This window comes from Lepus europaeus, chromosome 5 (assembly GCF_033115175.1).
Source record: "Lepus europaeus isolate LE1 chromosome 5, mLepTim1.pri, whole genome shotgun sequence".
Taxonomy (NCBI): Eukaryota; Metazoa; Chordata; class Mammalia; order Lagomorpha; family Leporidae; genus Lepus; species Lepus europaeus.
The window spans coordinates 139,664,341-139,684,278 of record NC_084831.1 but is presented as its reverse complement, the minus strand read 5'-3'; the positions used below and the strand labels follow the sequence as shown (position 1 = coordinate 139,684,278).

Sequence of the window (19,938 nt, the reverse complement as noted above, 5' to 3'; positions counted from 1 at the left end):
ATTGTGTATTATTACTTTAATACTTTCCAGCCACAGTTAACTGTGGGTAACTGAGATTATGGAAAGTGAAACAACAGATAATGGAGAACCACTATACTGATGTGAGAGCCTGTGCATGTATGTTACTGGGCATGAATAACATGTTACTGGCATGAGAGTTAAAGACATATGACACCATGAACTTTTCCAGTTTACTTATTATTTTATTGCTGATTTCATTATACTCAGCAGAAATATGGTATTGTAAAGAAGGAAAGGAGTTTTTAGGAAAATAAAACCGCCTATGAATTTACAAATCAGTGTAATTTGTTTGTAGTTTTGAAAAGTTTCTCATATTTCAAAGCAAATGGTGGCTTTTAAGATAATTTTATTCATCAATAGAATGATATGTCAGGATTTAAAAATTTCACAAAACCTCAAGTGCATCAGGCATCTCTTTGACAGGGGAGGCACTGTGACTCATCCAGTCAATGACAGTGAGTAAATATTTGCTGATCTGTAAGTATAATTTAGGGCTTACTCCAGTAGCCCACTCCAGGGGCCTTTCTGAATATTCTCATCAACTTTCTGGGTATAATAAACAGTAAGCTACAGAATAAATTGCACACACTGAAGAGTAAGCAGTAAAACAAATTGCACCAATTGCACATGCTGCACAACACACAAAATAGCAGAATTAACAATCTGACACATAACTGCATACAAAATAAAATCCACGATTGTGTTTTGATTAAGGCTCTTTTTAGGCAATTTGCTTGGGCCATGGTCATGCAGTATCTCTGAATTTCCATGTACGTTATAAGTTGGCCTTTGAACTCCTTCAGTTTCACCTCTGACCCAGCAGATCCATCTTTTGACCCCTGAATTAGGCTGTACAGCTCATTGGTGTAGTGATCACCCATTTTACCCACCATCAAACTGTCAATCAAGTCCATCAGCTCCTTCACTTGGTTGTCCTGCTCGCCTCCTTCAGCACAGTTGTTAAAGGCACAGACTCGCCCCCCACATGCTGCCACCAGCTTGCTTAAGGTACTGTTATCTGAGTCATGGATGTAGTCTGTCAAAGAGCCGCCATCAAGATCTTCCTTGTGGGTAAGGAGGATGATCGTGTGTCTCATGGCATCCTCTCCAAAGATCTCCTTCACCCTCTGTACAACCTCCTGGTCCTGGGTGGTGTATCGGCCAAGCTGAGCCACCAGGAGCAGCACATGGGGTCCTGGTGCAGAGAGTAAGTAGCAGTTCTGCACCTCCTCATATAGCGTTTCAGAGAGGTCGTTCCCAGAAAACACATCTGGTGTGTCAATAATGATCATCTCTCTCTCTCCCCAGGACCCCCAGCTTTCACTGCAAGTCTTAGTCAAGGCCTGGGCGCTCAGCCTTGACACAAATGCCTGGTTCCTGAGGATACTGTTCCCTGTAGCACTTTTGCCGGTTCCTGTTTTGCCCACCAGAATGATTCTCAGCTCTGATCCTCTGGTGTGTTGCCTCTTCATCCAGGGTCCTGTTAGGAACAAGTTCATTGTGTCATTACTATATTGATCGAGGCAAATAATTTTTTAATGATAAAGAGATATTCTATGTTATGGGAAAATGTGCCTTCACAAGCTGTTGTATTTACAAATGAAAACCCATCTCCACTATTCAATAAAATTAACTATGAATTTTGAAGCATTTCAATTTCTCTAGGACTATAGGTTTTACTGTGTCTATTCCAAGAAAAACACACTAGAGGAATGAGATGGATTTAGAAATGTATTTTCATCATATAAAGCTTGCTGGGATCACTTGGTTCTGGCCTTTAAAAGGTAAGTTTTTCTGGAGAAGGACAGGGAACTTGACTTGTCCAAGAGACTATGTCAAATCTTATCCTAAAGGGTTTCATGCAGTACGATGTAACTTGGGGACATCTCAGGGCAAGGAGATAGAATCTTGAGCAGGAGCAGGAGCTTCCCTGCCCCACAAGAACCAATGTCTCCTGTAGTAACTCTGGGGCTAGCTTCTAGCTTCCCTGAAAGAAGAATGAAATTTATGAGCTACTCTGGTCAGAGAAGGCCAAAACATAGCTTCATATCACATATTGGTAGCTCTTCCAGTCTGGAGAATACAGGGGAGAGAGTTATTTTTATCACAAGACAAATGAGAGGGTCTCTAAAACAACCACTCATAAACACTGGGCATATACTAAGAAGCTAAGAGATGGGCAAGTCATTTCTAACACAATACTACAGAAACTTGTAAATCTAACCAAGTGTGGCAAAGACAAAAAGGATTCTTGGGAAAAATAAGCAGGTGGCATCCGGAGTCTTGGGACATGTGTAAACATGGAGACTAGCATCTACTTCCTTTCTGGAGAATTCTACATTAGAAAGTGGGCAGAGCCACTTAGGAGAGTAGAGCAAGAAGCAAACAGCAGCCCACTCCCTTGGAACAAGTGGTTGCAGCAGAAAACAACCAGTCATCATCATCTTGATGGTGCCCTGTCTCAAGGGATGTTCAACAATAAGAGGATTAAAGGGAGACCACTGAGGGGAGGAGTTGAGGTCTAGTTAAAATCATCAGACAGCACACATCTGATATCCTTCTGAGGCCTCCTCACACTGCACCTCATTTGGATGCCAGCCATGATGAAGTACAGGACGGCCAGTCAGGATCAGCCAAGAGACAAGTACAAAGACCGTGGAACTCAAGAGCTTTGTCCTGTTTCTTCTGACTAGGAAGAGGGAATCATGGGAAGGATGAGGAAGCAGAGCTCTAAGAGAGAGGACCTCCAGGAGGTCCTGGGGCTAAGGCGAGGCTGAGCAGAGAAAGGAGATATCAGACTGGACTGAGCATCTTGAGCCCTGATCAAAGTGTCTGACTTACTTTAAGAGGAGATGGACCACTTATCAGAAGAAGGAGAGCAAAGGGTAGTGGGAATGGTAGGAGAAATGTGCAGACAGATCTAAAGATCATGAAGCATGTTTGAATGTGCAGTCTTGTTCCTGATAGAATATTCTAGGAGCTTGGACTTGCTGCTGACGGTAGTGGGGGCAGTCAGAGTAATGTCCCTGGCCCAGACATCATCAGAAAGAGCAACCACACACACTCAGGAAGTCACTTTCTTACCAGAGAGGCTGCATTCATTTTGGTCCATTGGTGTTCCTGAAGGACAGAGGAACAAGAAACTATTAGTTTCCAGTTTTGAATCATAAAAGACCCTTATATTTCCAGACAACCATGTTTCATTTGTCTGCTCATCACTGACAAGTCAGGCAAGAAGAGAATCAATATTGCTATCTTACAGAGAAATTGAGTCCCTCACGCCCAGAGAGTTCAGAAGTGAGGTTAATTGTAAATCTTGTGTCTTATCGCCAAGCCCAGGTCTCCCCTGGTTTCCTCCCCGTTTCCTCTCACAAGGGCTCCCTGCCCCCTCTGCTTCCTTTGGCCAAGTGTCCTTCTCTTCTCTCAGCTTCCTTCCTAGGTGTCGTTCCCCTGGATTGAGGTACTGTCCCCTCTTTGGTCCTCCTGTTCTCCCCACCTCACTGCCTTCCCTCCACTTCTCTCTCTCAAAACCCCTCCCTTAACACTGAGAGTTTGCAGAGACTCAGTGAATTAGAAGCTGATTCTGGACAAGCACACAATCTTTGACGCCAGAAGTAAGCTTCACTGGACCTGTCAGTTAAATTTTATTCTCCAGCAGCCGCTGTTGAGGAAGCTCTACAGTTCAAGAACTCTTACCTTGTGGTAAGAAATATTCGTTCATTTTCATCACGTAGTTTTAATTTATAATGACACGTTAAGGCTCACGTTCTTTCCAGTTAGCACCTTTTGTTGGCTTTATGCTGAGTAAAACTTTTGCCAGGAATGTGCAAAGTCATTTCATGACATTATCCTGTAAATGGGCTTTACTTAAGCTTCTGTAAATTGTTTCTCTTAAATCGGGCAAATTTGATCTTGAAAAAAGAAGAAAATTTTCTTGTGTGGCTTTGGATCTAGAAATCAACACTGCAGAGTTTTAGTCGTGTGAACTTACCCGATTTGTTGTCCAAAGAAGCAGATGGTCCTCTGTTAAAAAACTGCGACCTTCTAGCTCAGCTCCAAGAGAAAGAGAAAATAAAACAGAAACTCCAGTCTGCCTTCTTCCTCTTTTTAACCTCCACTGAACTTCTCAACTGCAAAAGAGCTCAAACACATTCTTGTGTTTGAAATTCTCATTTATGCCATATGTACACACTACACAATTAAAATATGAAATTTGATCAGAAGTTAATTACTTCCTTGTTGAACAACAATCTCAATCTCTTCTCAACAGTGAAAAAGGGTGTTAGGAAAGAAAGGCAGGGATGCCCGGCAGTTAGTAGACAGATTCCTTCTCACCTGAGTGGTAAACTTCCACCTGTTAGGAGGTGGAATACTATTGTGACAACAGACTGTTCTTGTTGGCTGTGTTTTTCTGATTCTCTACTGTGCACTACCTTGAGTGCTTCAACAACAACACAATACCAGAAACTTCTGCTTCACATCAGAAATCTATTCTTTTTTTTTTTTTCAGAAATCTATTCTTAACCATAAAAATTCTCTGTCAAACACTAGTTGGACCTATTCCCCGTGTTTTACATGAACAAGAAATGTAGTGCAATATACATTAATCCCAAAGCCCACCAACTTTCTAAATCATGTATAAAAATTCATTAAGTTTCCCACATACAAGAAAAGCTGTCATTTTGGAATACAAAAAGACAAAGTACTTTTACAATTTTATTTATTTTCATTTTATTTGAAAGACAGAGACACAGAGAGAAAAAGAAAAATCTTCCATCTTCTGTTCCCTCTCCAAATGCCTGCAAAAGCCAGAATTGGGCCAGACCAAAGCCAGGAACCTGGGACTCCCACATGTATGATAGGGACCCAAGCACTCAAGTCATCATTTGTTGCCTCCCAGTGTGCTCATTAATAGGAAGCTGGATTGGAAGTGGAGTAGCTTGGGCTTGAACCAGGCATCCTGATGTGGGAGGCAGGCCTCCCAAGTGGGGACTTTTCTGTGCAAACAGTCCCAAAGCAGGTTTTTTTTTTTATATAAAAAATACTTATGCTTTATGGGAGAGAGGGAGGGAGAGAGGAAATATAAATTAAATTATTAGAATTGTATCTATAAACTATACTGAACCTGTTAAAAATAATTAAAATACTCATGCTTTATTAACAAACTTGACATATGTAAGTGGAAATCCAGTTTTCAGAATTAATTAATTATGTGAATCAACAACACGGTGATATCATTCATCTCATCTCTCTACTTGTTGTTTTCAGTGTTGGCTCCATATTTACTTTGATAGAAAGATGAATTTGGGGGCAAGCATGTGGCACAGTGGGATAAATTGCTGCTTGGGACACCTGCATCCCAAATCAGAGCCTTGCTTTTCTTCTGATCCAGTTTTCTGCTAATGTGTACCTGGTGGGCACCATATGGCCTCAAGTACCTGGGCCCCTGCCACCCACATGGGAGGCCCAGGTTGAGTTCCTAGCTCCTGGCTTTTGCCTGGCCCAACCTAAGCTGTTGCAGGCATTTGAGGAGTGAACGAGTGTATGGAAGATGCCCTTTTCTCTCAGTCATTCTACCTTACAAATAAATAAGAAGATAAATAATTAAACTTAAAAATTGTGGAAAAATGAAGTTAAAAGATAAGTTAAAATTAAGAAAGATGGATTTGGAGTTCTTTAAATTATATAACAATGTCTAGAAGAAGAATTGTGAACTTTACTGCCATTCTTTTTCTAAGGAGAAAGTAAACCTTTGTTGTGGGAAAATACAAAATAAAAATGATAAATATGCACATATCTAATAACAGAGGTTAAAAACACAGAAAGCACAAGTTGGCAAGAATAGAGAAATAAATCCACAAGTAAAATTGGTGATTTTAATAACCCTCTTTCAGTAATTGATAGAATAACTTGACAAAAATTTCATAATTTTAGAAGATTGGTAAAGCACTGTTAGTCATCTTGGTGTAACAGATACTTCTAGAACATTATGTCTTACAACTTCAGAAAATGAATTGTTTGTCAAGTGCACATTGACACATTCATGAAGACAGCCTCAAAAATTTGAAATTATTGAAACCATTCAAAGTAAGTTCTCTAACAACAATTGGATTACTTAAGAAATCAAAACCAATATATCAGCTGGCGCCGTGGCTCACTAGGCTAATCCTCTGCCTGCGGTCCCGGTACCCTGGGTTCTAGTCCTGGTTGGGGCTCTGGATTCTGTCCTGGTTGCTCCTTTTCCAGTCCAGCTCTCTGCTGTGGCCCGGGAGTGCAGTGGAGGATGGCCCAAGTGCTTGGGCCATGCACCCACATGGGAGACCAGGAGGAAGCACCTGGCTCCTGGTTTTGGATTGGCACGGTGCGCCGGCTGCAGCGTGCCGGCCGTAGCGGCCATTTAGGGGGTGAACCAACAGAAGGAAGACCTTTCTCTCTCTCTGTCTCTCTAACTCTGCCTGTCAAAAAAAACCAAAAACCAAAAAACAACAACTAATATACTGATAGTGAAGGAAGAAAGAAAAGGAAAAAGGAAGGAAAGAGAGAGAAATAGAAAAGAGGAAACTGTTGAAATGCCTAGGAGAAAAAATCACAAAAAATATAGAGAAAAATATCAGAGTCCTACAACTTGATAATTAAAAAGGACACATAACTTAATAAAAATAGGCAAAAAATTGGAACATTTCAGAAAAGAATGACTGAGAAGCATATATAACTGAGCTTAACATGTTTAGTCATCAGGAAAATAGCACTCAAAATGGTTAAAATAAAAAATAAGAAGGCAGTGAGTAAGGATTTTCAGTGCCCAGAGCCCCCAGGCATCGGATGTTTCAAGACTTTGGGGAAACACCTGGCAGCATCAAGCAACATGAGCACCAATTTTATTTTAATGAAGTTTGTTCCTGACAATTTAACTTTTTGTGTTGCTATTGAATCTTTCATCTGATTTCCTAAAGGACTTTTATTACAAAAAGAGGAAGACAACAAAATTTCTTTCTTTTTTTAAAAGATTTATTTATTTATTTGAAATTCAGAGTCAGACAGAGACAGGAGAGGCAGAGATAGCGAGAGAGAGACATAGAGAGAGAGAGAGACAGAGAGAGATCTTCCATCCGATGGTTCACTCCCCAATTGGCCGATCCAAAGCCAGGAGCCAGGAGCTTCTTCTGGGTCTCCCACGCAGGTGCAGGGGCCCACAGACTTGGGCCATCTTCTACTGTTTTCCCAGGCCATAGCAGAGAGCTGGACAGGAAGTGGAGCAGCTGGGTCTCAAATCGGTGCCAATATGGGATGCTGGCTCTTCAGGCCGGGGCGTTAACTTGCTGCAACACAGCGCTGGCCCTAACATATTTTAATCAATAAATTTTATGATTTACTTATTTCAATATATTTAAAAATTTTTTTAAAATATTTTTCTCATATGTAACATTCATTGTTTACTTTTCACGAAGTGAGCTAATGTTGTGTTTTTAGCTTTTACTTTAATTGTGAGGCACTTGTTATCACTAACATTGATGCTAGTGATTGGCAATTAATTAGTTAACTTATTTAAAAATTAACGTAGATATACTTTGTTTAGTTCTGTTTCGATAAAAGACTTAAATTTGGAAAATGTCTTTTCCTATTTATTGAGATGATATTTCTTTTAATCTACTAATACTAGAATTTATGATAATAAGTTTCCCAATACAGATGATATGTGTGTGTGGGCACATGTGTGTGTGCGCGCATGTTTGTGTGTATGTGTGTGCACATGTGTGTGTGCGTGTTTGTGTGTGTGTGTGTGAAGGCTGGGTTTCAAGACCTGCAGATCATTGAGTCATAGATCAAGTGGAGATGGAGAGGTTTATTAGGAAGTTCCGTCAGGATTCACACTTGAGGGGACAGGAAGAACACAGGTTAGGCAGAGAGGAGCTGGACTGAGACATGGGCACATCAAATGTCCACTCCACAGGGAACTTTAATGTCTGTATGGGCCTTCAAGGTTAATGTGAATGGGTTGGGCGTTATAATCCCCACTGACCTGTTAGCAGATGTAAACTTCCCTGGGAAAGATACTTGACCTAAGGCATCTCTTTTCAGCAGAAGCTAATTTCTACACAGGGCTGACAGCTGTAAAGCTGAAGACTAACTGCTGGCAGCACTGCAGCAGCTGGAAGCATAGGTTCTACTGTTTTTATTACTTACTCTTTTTAAATATTTACCTGATTTATCTGAAAGCAGAGTGACAGAGAAAAAGGGAGAAACACACACACACACACAGAAAGAGAGAGATCTTCTATATAGTGGTCCACTCCCCAATTGGCCACCATAACCAGGGTTGGGCCAGGCTGAAGTCAGGAGCCTGGGGGCTCCATTCAGGTCTCCTGTGTGAGTGCAGGGACCCAAGTACTTGGCCCATCTTCTGCTGCTTTCCAGGGCATATTAACAGGAAGCTGGATGGGAAACAGAGCAGTTGGGACTCATACTGGGGCTCTGATATGAGATAGCCACAATGCAGGCTGTGGCTTAATTCCCTGTATCACAGAGCCAACCCTGGTCCTATTGTTTTTATATTGTACTCTAGGTTTGGAAACTCAGATATTATTGCTCCTGCTCATCCTTTAGGCTATCTCGAGAAAGTCTCAGCATAGTTTTAAAGATCTCCTTTTCTTCTTGGACAAACCTCTCACCTTCTCATCTCCTGTCCCTTCTGAACCCTGGCTCATGAACACCCAGCAAACATTTTCTTGCATGCTCTATCAGTGATGTGACCAGAGCCTTAAGTCATAAGTAAGGCAGGGGTGAGGGAGGAAATAGCCAAGGCTGAGTGAAGGAGCACTGTTACTGTAAACTATGGAGTTCATAACAGTTCATTTTATTCTCATGGTCCAACGCCATTTTGGGAAATGGGTCAAGCCAAAATAATACGCCATAGGCTTTTTGTGGTCATATTGAAATGTATTTGACAATGGCTCTGTGGTTTCTTGTTAAGAGTTACTGTTCAATAGAATGTTCTGTGATGATGGAAATGTTCAGTATCTGCCTTAGTCTAGTTGTTAACCATTAACCGCATGTGACTATCAAGCACATGCGATGTGGCTAGTGTGGTGGAGAAACCAAAGTTTATATTTTAATTTTAGTTCCTATAATGGAATGCCCACATGTGGCTAGCGGCTATCAGCTCAGACAGTACAGCTACAGAGTAAGTAATTTTTTAATGAGATGATATAAAATATCATATTTGTTGAAGAAGAGGGGTGCCGAGGGGAAGATATGATGAGAAATGGCAAAGCAAAAGGAACAAATGTTGGGAAGGCTTCTTGCTGATGAGTTAAAAAATTACAGTGGCCTCTTTTAGGCTAATTTAACTTTCTGCCCTACTAGCGTTCTTAAACTCATCATTATATTTTGGAATAACTGAGAATTCAGAGGTTGTTTACTCTCACGACATCCCTCTTTATTTGTACTTCCACAACTTGAAAATGTGTTATAGAGGGCTTACAAACATTTTAGTCAAAATTCATTATTTGAGTTGAAACTGCATAGGAGCGAATCTGGCTGTGCACACTGGTAAGAGCATTGCCACTGCTTGTGAGTCTGGGGAAGAGGATGTGGAGTGAATGGTCACATCTCAGCTATCTCCCAACATGGTAATGTCTTATGCCTATGCTGTCCAAGTGTGTTTTCAGTTATTAGAATCATCTTTCCATATCATCAAGTAAAAATTTCCTCTATTAAAACAGGGCAATTTATTTTTGACTTCCAAAGTTTAATGGTCTCAATGGGTACAAAGCAAAATACCACCACAAAAACCCCAGAAGACCATACTTGGATCTTTTTAAAGAGGCTGTATTGGCTGGCGCCATGGCTCACTAGGCTAATCCTCCACCTGCGGTGCTGGTACTCTGGGTTCTAGTCCCGGTTGGAGCACCGATTCTGTCCTGGATGCTCCTCTTCCAGTCCAGCTCTCTGCTGTGGCCCAGGAAGGCAGTGGAGAATGGCCTAAGTGCTTGGGCCCTGCACTCGCATGGGAGATCAGGAGGAAGCACCTGGCTCCTGGCTTCGGATTGGTGCAGGGAGCCGGCCATAGCGGCCATTTGGGGGTGAACTAACTGAAGGAATACCTTTCTCTCTCTGTGTCTCTCTCTCACTGTCTAACTCTGACTTTCAAAAAAAAAAAGAGGCTGTATTTAGTGATGCATTCATTGAAAACGTGAAGAACCATCAGTCTTACATAGCAAAGAGCTTACTGCTAAGAACTATTTCAAGTTAATGCTCATAGTTGTAAGGAGTTAATCTCACAGGACGATCTTAAAGATTGATAGAACAAAGTTTTCAATTTTAAATCATACCAGAGGCATTAACATGCATTCATCTAGAAGAAGCAATTACTAGAACAGTGCTACATTACAACAGGTAATGCTTGTGCTTGCAAGCAACAGCAGCAAAAAGAGATGTCCATTTTGATGCCCACATTCCTCTCTATGATTTCAGATGGTGGGTCACAATCATTTTCTTCTAGAGGATCACAAGCCTTTTCTTGACAACTCTAATTAGTAAAAACAGTTTTAAATGGTATCGTTGTTTCAAGAATTGTGAGTGTAGTTTGAATTTATTATTTGCATAAACTTATTTTTAGGCTTAATCTATTTTTCTGAATGTTTGTAGGAGTGTAGTAGAGAAAATTATTTATATTCATATAATTGCTTACTGTAGACAAATATATAAGTTTAGTGTTAAATAAACTAATGAATAAAAGTACTAAGAAGTGGCTGATTTGCGTTTAATTGCTTTACATCATGGAGAAATCTATGGTGAATTGTGATACCAGTGTTGAAAAGTGTTTTAGCGATATTTGGAATAAGTCACTGAGTTTTTAAATGGGATGGGAACACATTGCTGTTTTCCTACTTAAATTATGAAATTTAGATTCCTTCAATCTGGAATTTTGCAATATAACCTTCTTGGTTATATTACATACAGAACAAAGAATGCCTCTACTGTGAGATGTAGTGTAATGAAATATGAGAGACCATGAAGGAAAGCACTATGGATGAATGAGGGCTCTGTAAAGATCTGTGACTGCAATACACGTACAGCAGTCTTCAAAGACTCATGGAAAAGATGGTTTTTAGAGCTCAACTCCTCCTACACATTTAGAACAGTGTTATTTCAGTGGATGGATGTGTTGACCATGCTGTAGTGTGAAGTACTGACACACTTGTATAAGAAAGAGACCTCTGAGTATCTGAGAGCCCATTTCTCACAACGCAACCTGCTTTTGTGATTATTATGATGTGAACAGTGAACAGAGACGACCAAATAGTACCTTTAGAATCCTCTGACTTTATAATACTATGATGAACTTATGGAAGCAAAATCACATAGAGAGGAATGCTGTGCCCTTGGTGTTGTAAGCTTCTAGACATTGCAGCCATGGTAGCTGCAACATGGAGAAACTAGGAACACAGTGGACAACCAGAGGCTCAGGTATGGGCCTTGTGTTCCTGCCCCTGGTGCCTGCAGCCATTTGAGTCAGTAAAGCTGAGAAGTCAGTTGTGCTGTCTGTGCTCTGAAAGATTCCTGACATAAAATCACAATAATAATAATAAATTGATGTTTTATGTCACTGAGTTTTATAGTGTGCTTAGTGCAGTTGAAGATGATTGCATCAGGTAGATTCCTATAAATAGAATTAGTAGATGCATTTTTAATTTTGATTGATATTACTGAATTATCCACAATAAAAATTTTAACCAAATTAGTTTCACCCAAAATTTTAGAAGTCTCTCATGATCCTGTTCATAATTTTATCTTTGCCAATCTGTTAGGTAAAAAATATGCTAATGTGGTTTTCACTTAGCATGAAGTTGAATCATTTTTCATATATTGAAGAATTATGTGCTTTATTGGTATCTGTCTTATGTTTATTGTCCATGTTTAACCTCTGTTATTAATTATTTTGATATCTTTTTGGGTTTTCTTTATTATATAAAGGAAACAGATTTTTATGTATTTCATATATACAGTTTTAAGACCATAATGATACTTTCTTCTCTCCTATTCCTCCCTTCCCTCCCTCACTCCTATCTTCCTTTCTTATTTTTCTTTCAATTTTTGAATGACATCAATTCAATTTACCTTATAATTAAAAGCTTAATCCTTTATTGATTTCAAATTCAACAAATAGTAAGTAATAATAGTAATTACTAACAGTAATAGTAATCACTGCTCCCCAGGCATATAGACAAGGACTATACATACTAATCAAGTCTCAAAATATCAATTTCATTCATATACATTACATTTCTTGTACTGTATAAAAATTCTTTATAGAGCCAAAATTATAATTTACCTCCTCCTCTTGAATTAAAAATAACTTCTATTTTCTCACTGTTAGTTTATTTTGGGAAGAGGAATGTTTGATAATTGCACTGATGTTAGATTTCCTTCTCTTGTTCCTAACTTCTATGGCAATATCTCAATGCTTATCATTAAGCAAGATGCAGACCTTAAGGCTGAGATGACAAACTCTATGTCTTATTTGTTGAATATTATGTTTGGTGATGCATTAAGCCTATGACTATAAAGTAAGTTATAATTATGTTTTTGTGAAAATTAAATAAAAATAGGAAGGAAGGAGGGGGATTTAAGGGAAAGAGGGAGGGAAGGAAGTATGACTATCTTAAAATTCTATTTTATCTACTGGGGCTGGTGTTGTGGCATAGAAGGTTAAGACTGCCTGAATTGCTGGCATTCCATGTGGGCACTGGTTTGAGTCCTGGCTCTTGGCTTCAGCCTGGACCAGCCCCAGCCATTGCAACCATTCAAGGAGTGAACCAGTGGATGGTTCTCTCTCTCTCTCTCTCTCTCTCTCTCTCTCTCTCTATCTCTATCTCTATCTCTATCTCTATCTCTCCCTTTAAAATAAATAAATCTTTAAAAAAGATTTGTGTCTATGAAATACTTGAAGTCCATTTGCTCTATATTAATACAAATTTAAAAAGTAACCATTTATTCAATGTTGAATGTCATATTACCTTCCAGCAGCTGAGTGGATAAGCATATTGTGTTGCTCTATAGGTTTATAACATTGGATTATATGAAAATGTTTCCTTTTTATTTTAAAAAAATAATATAAAGGGAACAACTTTCATGTATTTCATATACACAGTTTTTAAGAGCATAATGACACTTCCCACCCTACTCTCCTTCCCTCCTCACTTCCACCCTCCTCCTTCTTTTCTTTTTGCAATGACATACTTTGAATTTACTTCATAATCACAAGCTTAACCCTCTACTAAATTAAGAATTCAGCAAGTAGTAAGTAGAAAAACCACTGTTTCTCAAGAGTGTAGATAAGGGCTGTAAACAATAATCAAATCTCAAAATGTCAATTTTGCTTCTATACGTTACATTTTTTGAGTCGTTTATTACTTACTACAAGTCAGGGAGAACATGGTATTTGTCTTTTTGGCACTGGCTTATTTCACTAATTCTAACTTTTTTTTTAAAGTTACCTATTTGAAAGTCAGAGTTACAGAGAGGGAGAAACAGAAATCTTCCATCCACTGTTTCACTTCCCAGATGGCCATGATGGCCTGAGTTGGGCCAGGCTGAAGCCAGGAGTCAGGGTCTCCCACATGGGTGCCAGAGATCCAAACACTTGGGCTATCATGCACTACTTTTCCCAGGCCAATAGCAAGGAGTTGGATTTGAAGTAGAGCAGACATCACACAAACTGGCATCGGCTTTAGCCGCTACGTCACAATGCTGGTGCCTGTCAGAACATTTTCCCCCCAGCATTTCATAAATACAACTTTAAGAATATAGTGATTCTTCCCACCACTCTCCTCCTCCTCCCGCTCCTATTCCCAGTCTTATTTTTTTTTACTAAGATATATTGTCAATTAACTTTATACACATATGATTAACTCTATACTAAGTAAAGAATTCAAAATAGTATGAAAAAAAATTGTTCCTCAACAGTTGAGACAAGGGCTGTTCAAAATCATTGCTTCTTGAAGTCTTAATTTCACTTCTATAGATTACTTTTCAGGTGTTCTACTAGTTATCACAGATCAGGGAGAACACATGATATTTGTCCTTTTGGGATTAGCTTATTTCACTAAGTATGATGTTTTCCAGTTCCATATATTTTGTTGCAAAGGACAGAAATTCATTTTTTTACCACTATGTAGTATTCCATGGTGTACATATCCCATAATTTCTTTATCCAGTCTTCAGTTGATGGGCATTTGGGTTGATTCCGTATCTTAAATATTGTAAATTGAGCTGCAATAAACATGGGGGTACAGATAACTCTTTCATACGCTGATTTCATTTCCTTTGGGTAAATTCCAAGGAGAGGGATGGCTGGGTCATATGGTACATCTATATGCAGCTTTCTGAGGTATCTCCATACAGTCTTCCACAGTGGCTGCACCAGTTTACATTCCCACCAACAGTGGATTAGGGTACCTTTTTCCCCACACTCTCATCGACATTTGTTGTTTGTTGATTTCTATATCAAATATAGAAAATATTTCCATATTTCAAATATATTCTATATTTCAAAAAATTTCTGTATTTCAAATATATTCTATATCAAAGACATTCTGATGGGGATGAGGTGAAACCTCATTGTGGTTTTGATTTGCATTTCCCTGATGGCTAGTGATCCTGAGCATTTTTTCATGTGTCTGTTGGCCATTTGGATTTCCTCTTTTGAAAAATGCCTAAGTCCTTTGCCCATTTCTTCATTGGGATGTCTGTTTTGTTGTTGTTGAATTTCTTGATCATCTTTATACATTCTTATCAGAACTTTTTAAAAAATTGAATATGACTCTTTCCAATGTTTGCTGAAGTTCGTGGATGGTACTAAGAAGAACGTGAAACTGTTTACGTCTCAGTTCAAGCTTATATTCAACACTTTCTTTAATGTGCGAAAGATGCTCTAATTCTTTTCCCAGAGACTTTAGTTCCTTTAATGTCTCATGCCTGTCTGGATGGTGCTGGATCACTTTTGCCAAAGCATCATATTCTTGGCGATTTTTTCGTATTCGTTTTGCTTGAAGAATTTGTTTTCTGCACTCAGCAATTTTTTCATGTGCTCCAGCAATGCTACATTCTTTTTCTTTATAATTTTTTTCATAATTTTCCATTTCTCTGAGATTCATATCATATACCAGTAATGTTTTGCCCATTGAAAATTCACATTGTGACAGTGTGCTCAGCATACGTTGGTACTGGCTGTATCCCTCTTCCTGAGATCCAGAGTTGCACCACTTAATGAAACTCTTCACCAGCAGGTTAATTCTCCGGTCATCTCCTGCTCCATCTCCATCAATGAGGAGATGCTTCCGTATGACTTCGTCCCTTTCCATGAACTTTCTGAAGTATCCTGGTTCTATTAATTCTGGCAGGCCTTGGTCCAGCCGTCTGTCACGGCTCCCATGGCGGCGCAAGCTGAGGCGGCGGAGGTCAAACTCCCACAATGCAGCCGGGCAAACAGCCATGGGGGAGGAGGCGGCGGCGCCTGCGGAGGAGCCGCGCTGCCACCGCTGCCGCCGCTGCAGGACCCGCACTCCCCGCACTCCCCGCGGGAGGCTGCGGCCGGCGCGTGTGGGGTCGAGGCCAGGCGGCCGGCGGCGGCCCCAGCTGCCTGTATTTTAATTTTTGGATGATATGCATTGTAGGAGTGATGAGGTGAAACCTATTGTTGTTTTTATTTGACTTCCCTGATGGTTAGTGATCCCGAGCATCTTTTCATGTATTTATTGGTCATTTATATTTCTTCTTTTGAAAAATACATGTTCATATCCTTAATCCATTTCTCAACTGAATTGCTTGTTTTGTCATTGTTGAGCTTCTTGAGCTCCTTATATAAACTGGATATTAATCCTTTATCAGATATATAATTTGCAAATATTTTCGCCCATTTTGAAAGTTGCCTCTTTGTTTAGTGTTTCCTTTGCTATACAGAAGCTTCTAGATGTAATCCCATTTGTGTATTTTTGTCTTTATTGCTTGTGCTTCTGGCATCTTTGCCAGGAAGTTTTTACCTATTCAAATGTCTTGCAGTGTTTCTGCTCTGTTTTCTTCTAGTAATTTGATGGTTTTAGGTCTTAGATTTATATCTGTGATACATTGTGAGTTGATTTTTGTAAGGGTGTAAGATAGGAGGGTCATTTTATACTTAGAGACTATAGCTGGTGCTGCACAGATCCGGAGCCAGGAACCGGGTGCTTCTTCCTGGTCTCCCATGTGGGTGCAGGGGCCCAAGCACTTGGTCCATCCTCCACTGCCCTCCCAGGCCACAGCAGAGAGCTGGACTGGAAGAGGGGCAGCCGGGACTAGAACCCAGCACCCATATGGGATGCCGGCGCCACAGGCAGAAGATTAACCAAGTGAGCCACAGCTCTGGCCCCTGCTCCACTCTGATCCAGCTCTCTGCTATGGCCTGGGAAAGCAGTAGAAGATGGCCCAAGAAGTCCTTGGGCCTTGCACCCACGTGGGAGACTCAGGAGAAGCTCCTGGCTCCTGCCTTCAGATCAGCACTGCTCAGGCTGTTGTGGCCAATTGGGGAGTGAACCAGTGGATGGACGACCTCTCTCTGCCTCTCCCTCTCTCTCTGTGTAACTCTGAGTTTCAAATAAATAAATAAATTTAAAAAAAAAATAAGTAACATTGTTTGAGCTGAAACTGAAAATTGAGTAGGGAAAGAGATTAGAAGTGTTTATAAGAAGAAGAAACAACAAATTCCAAGGCAAGTGACACCTGAAGCTCTCAAGTGACCAAAGGAAGCCAAGACTGGTTAGATCTCAGGACACAAGGCCAGACTGGTAGAAATGTGGCAGGGGTTCATGCAGTAATTTGTACAAGACCTGTCATCTTCTTGTGGAAGATGGTGCTCCCAGGTTGAATTGGAGTATGTCACAGTCAGATATGTGTGACTGTGAGCTGTTTGAATTATGAACTCAAAAGCCCTCCCCCTCATTGTGCTTTACAAGATCTGGATTCTGGTTGTTCATTGGAATTCTTCTCCACTTCCTTCCCTGATCCAATTCAGCCCACGCCTTCATGCTTGGAAACAGAACAGTTGCACTCAGTGTGATCGGGACATCTTGTACCTTTGAGCTGAGACCACTGCAATGCTCACTCCACTATTTTGTCTGCTCAGAGTCCTGCCTGCACCCTTCCTTCCAACCCACCCCATTTCCTCTCCAACCAATCCATTTCATTTTCACTTCTTGTTTTTTCCATGCACAACTATGTCTTGAAAAGAAGTTGGTTTCTGGTGTTTTTGCTAATTGTGGTAAACAACTTTTTCTGGTTCAGGTGTGAAAGGAAATGAGAGCATGCAGAGCTGCTACAGAGGCAAGCTCTGTCTTCCTAGGGGGCAGAGAACTATCCTACCCTGTGTGATCTGAAGGCTTTGAATTTCCTCCTTTACAAAGCACATATCTGCCACCCATTGGCCTTGAGGTAGCCCGCTTCTCTTCGAGTAAAAGCCTTTCACTAGGAGTGTGATTAGATAAGAGCAAATAACACAGAGAAAGAGATTGAGAAAATGGTCAAAGGAACTGATAAAGATTAAAGTAGCTCAAGTGAAGAGTCAAAGATTCAAGTCCTTTAATACTGATGTCTCTTTGGTGCAGTAGTTGGCCCATTACTCCTGGATGGGCAGCATCTTGTAAAAGAGATAATGTCTGTAGCTTTAAGTTGCTATCATCCACTTTAACAGCAGAGATTTTTTAATTTGCTTATAGCTAACTCCTCTTCTTCCTGCCCTAAAGTCCTTCTCACATACATTATTTTTCTTAGAGTTCATCAGTGATCATGCATGGACACAATAATCTTCTGTATTCTCAATGCAATTCTGGAATCAAACAGACCTTAATTCTGGTCCCTATTGGGTCATCAATGAGTAAAACGACCTTAAACAAACTTGAGTCTACTTTCCCTCTATCTTAATTTGGGAACAATTTAAACTATTTACTAGAATTTCCACAATTAAATGGAAAAGTTCATGTAAAACATAAATACCCAGTGGCTAACCCAGGGGTTTTAAAACCATAGCTTGCATTGGCATCACTTGAAGTGTTCATTAAAAAGAAGATGACTAGGCAACATATCTGAATCAGTATATTTTGGGTAGAGCCTGAATTTTGTATTTCTAACAATTTTCGTGATGCTGATGGCCTAGGGACCTCACTTAGAGAATAACTGTGCTAGGGCATTGTCACCAACTGCATTATTGAAGTCAAGTCACTGTCATGACCAGCACAATGGGGCCTATACTTAACTACAATTAGAAGTTGGAGATTCTTTCTGAAGCAGCTTCCTAATTTTGCTCCCTACATGGGCCATAGGCTGTTTCTTGATTGCCCAAAACACCTCTACATTTTGTTTCTTCTAGGTCTGTCCTAGATGAGAGGGTCTTGTGCTGCTTTTTATTTCCTAAAACTTTTAAAATCAAATGTGCTCTTCCTTTGCTTTTTAATTCTGAATTTCAATTGATTTACCCATAGGTGAAAGTTCTACAGAAATTCCTTAGCCCAGTGGTTCTCAAACTTTAGCATGCATCAGACTCACTTGGAGAGGTTTATTAAAACATGATGGCTCGATTCTACCCACAGAGTTTCTGATTTGGTAGGTTTGGGTTGGAGTCCAAACTTTCAAACATGTTCCCAGTTCATGATAATGCTACTGACCCATGGCTCACACTTTGAGAACCACTGGTCACATACCAGTATGTCACATACCAGTATGCAAACTAGCTAATGTTGCTAGTTTCCATGCCTCTAGGAAACATGAGTGAGTGAGTGGGGAATTTTACATGAACTCCAAAGTCCAGAGTCCAAGTCAGTCTTTGATGTGCAGTGATGTGGCAGATGATGTGCCAGGAAGAAAATAAAGATGAAACCATCTGCATCTCTACGGTGTTTTCACATATTGTTGAGAAGACAAAACCAACAGAAATGGAAAAACAGTGCCGAGGCATTGCCTGATTGACAGGTAGAGGGGGAATCAATCAATGATCCAAGTTGTTGTGGAGTTTTCATTGAAGAATTTTCCACTAAATGATGGAAGGTTTTGGAGATGTGCAGAACTTCAGGAACAGACACATGGAGAGATGTAAGGACAAAGCCTAAATTATGACTTGAAGGTACCACTGCGTGGGTAGGAAAAAGGAAACAGGTAGCTTTGGGGGAGCAGATACATTTCCCATTTATTTAGTTATTTCTGGCCGAGCACTGTGTTTTATGTCTTCTTCTCACTTGATACTACAACAACACTAGTTAGTAGAGATTATTATATCCATTTCTGAATAAGTAAAACTAAGGTTCAAAAAGATGTGGAATGACCAATGCTACTCAGAGAATGAGTATGATGTCAGAGACTGGAATCTTAAGTGTCTAGATACCATGCCCATTCCTATGTTTCTTATTACTCAGAGGAATAGAAGATGAGGCCATGAAGAAAGTTTGCAGCCTGATACAAAAACTGTCAACTCCAGACCAAGGAGCACGAATCACAGCCTAAGGTGATGAAGTCCTCCTGAGCAACAGACGTGATGATCTGAGGGGCATAATCTTGATTTGACCTTTCCAAATTAAATTAAAGAAGGGAATTGGACAAGGGGGAAGTTACCTTCTTTAGTCTCTCTCTCTCTCTCTCTCTCTCTCTCTCTCTCTCTCTCGTATTTCCTATCTCTCCCTTACCCCTCAAATTCCTCATTTTACTCTTGCTATTGATTTACTTTTCTTCTCCTCATGTTATTTCCTTTTTGATTTTCTGTAATTTTCTTGGATAATGTCTGTTAACAGTTCTGATTCCAGTTGTTTACCCTGCTACATTAGGGAATCTGAAATCTCCAACCATACTGGAGCACTTTTCCCCCAGTATCCAGAATGGATGTATCTTGAAGGTCAC

At 40.1% G+C, this 19,938-nt stretch overlaps 2 protein-coding genes across 2 annotated transcripts; both read right to left on the bottom strand.

Moving 5' to 3' along the window:
- Positions 1-509: 509 nt before the first annotated feature.
- GIMAP2 (GTPase, IMAP family member 2) lies at positions 510-4,063 on the bottom strand. The gene is made up of 3 exons (XM_062190205.1): positions 4,013-4,063; positions 3,106-3,141; positions 510-1,501 (listed from the first exon to the last, which is right to left on the bottom strand). Exons 2-3 carry the CDS (start codon positions 3,131-3,133, stop codon positions 510-512), a joined length of 1,020 nt encoding a protein of 339 aa, XP_062046189.1. The 5' UTR covers positions 3,134-3,141; positions 4,013-4,063.
- Positions 4,064-14,804: 10,741 nt separating this feature from the next.
- Positions 14,805-15,441, bottom strand: LOC133759275 (THO complex subunit 7 homolog). Its single transcript, XM_062190203.1, has one exon. It carries the CDS (start codon positions 15,384-15,386, stop codon positions 14,805-14,807), a length of 582 nt encoding a protein of 193 aa, XP_062046187.1. The 5' UTR covers positions 15,387-15,441.
- Positions 15,442-19,938: the final 4,497 nt, after the last annotated feature.

Coding starts and splice junctions, on each gene's coding strand:
- GIMAP2 (XM_062190205.1), bottom strand. CDS start 3,133: ATGGACCAAAATGAATGCAGCCTCTCTG. Junction 1,502..3,105: donor AAATGAATGCAGCCTCTCTG/GTAAGAAAGTGA, acceptor TGTTCCTAACAG/GACCCTGGATGAAGAGGCAA.
- LOC133759275 (XM_062190203.1), bottom strand. CDS start 15,386: ATGGAAAGGGACGAAGTCATACGGAAGCATCTCCTCATTGATGGAGAT.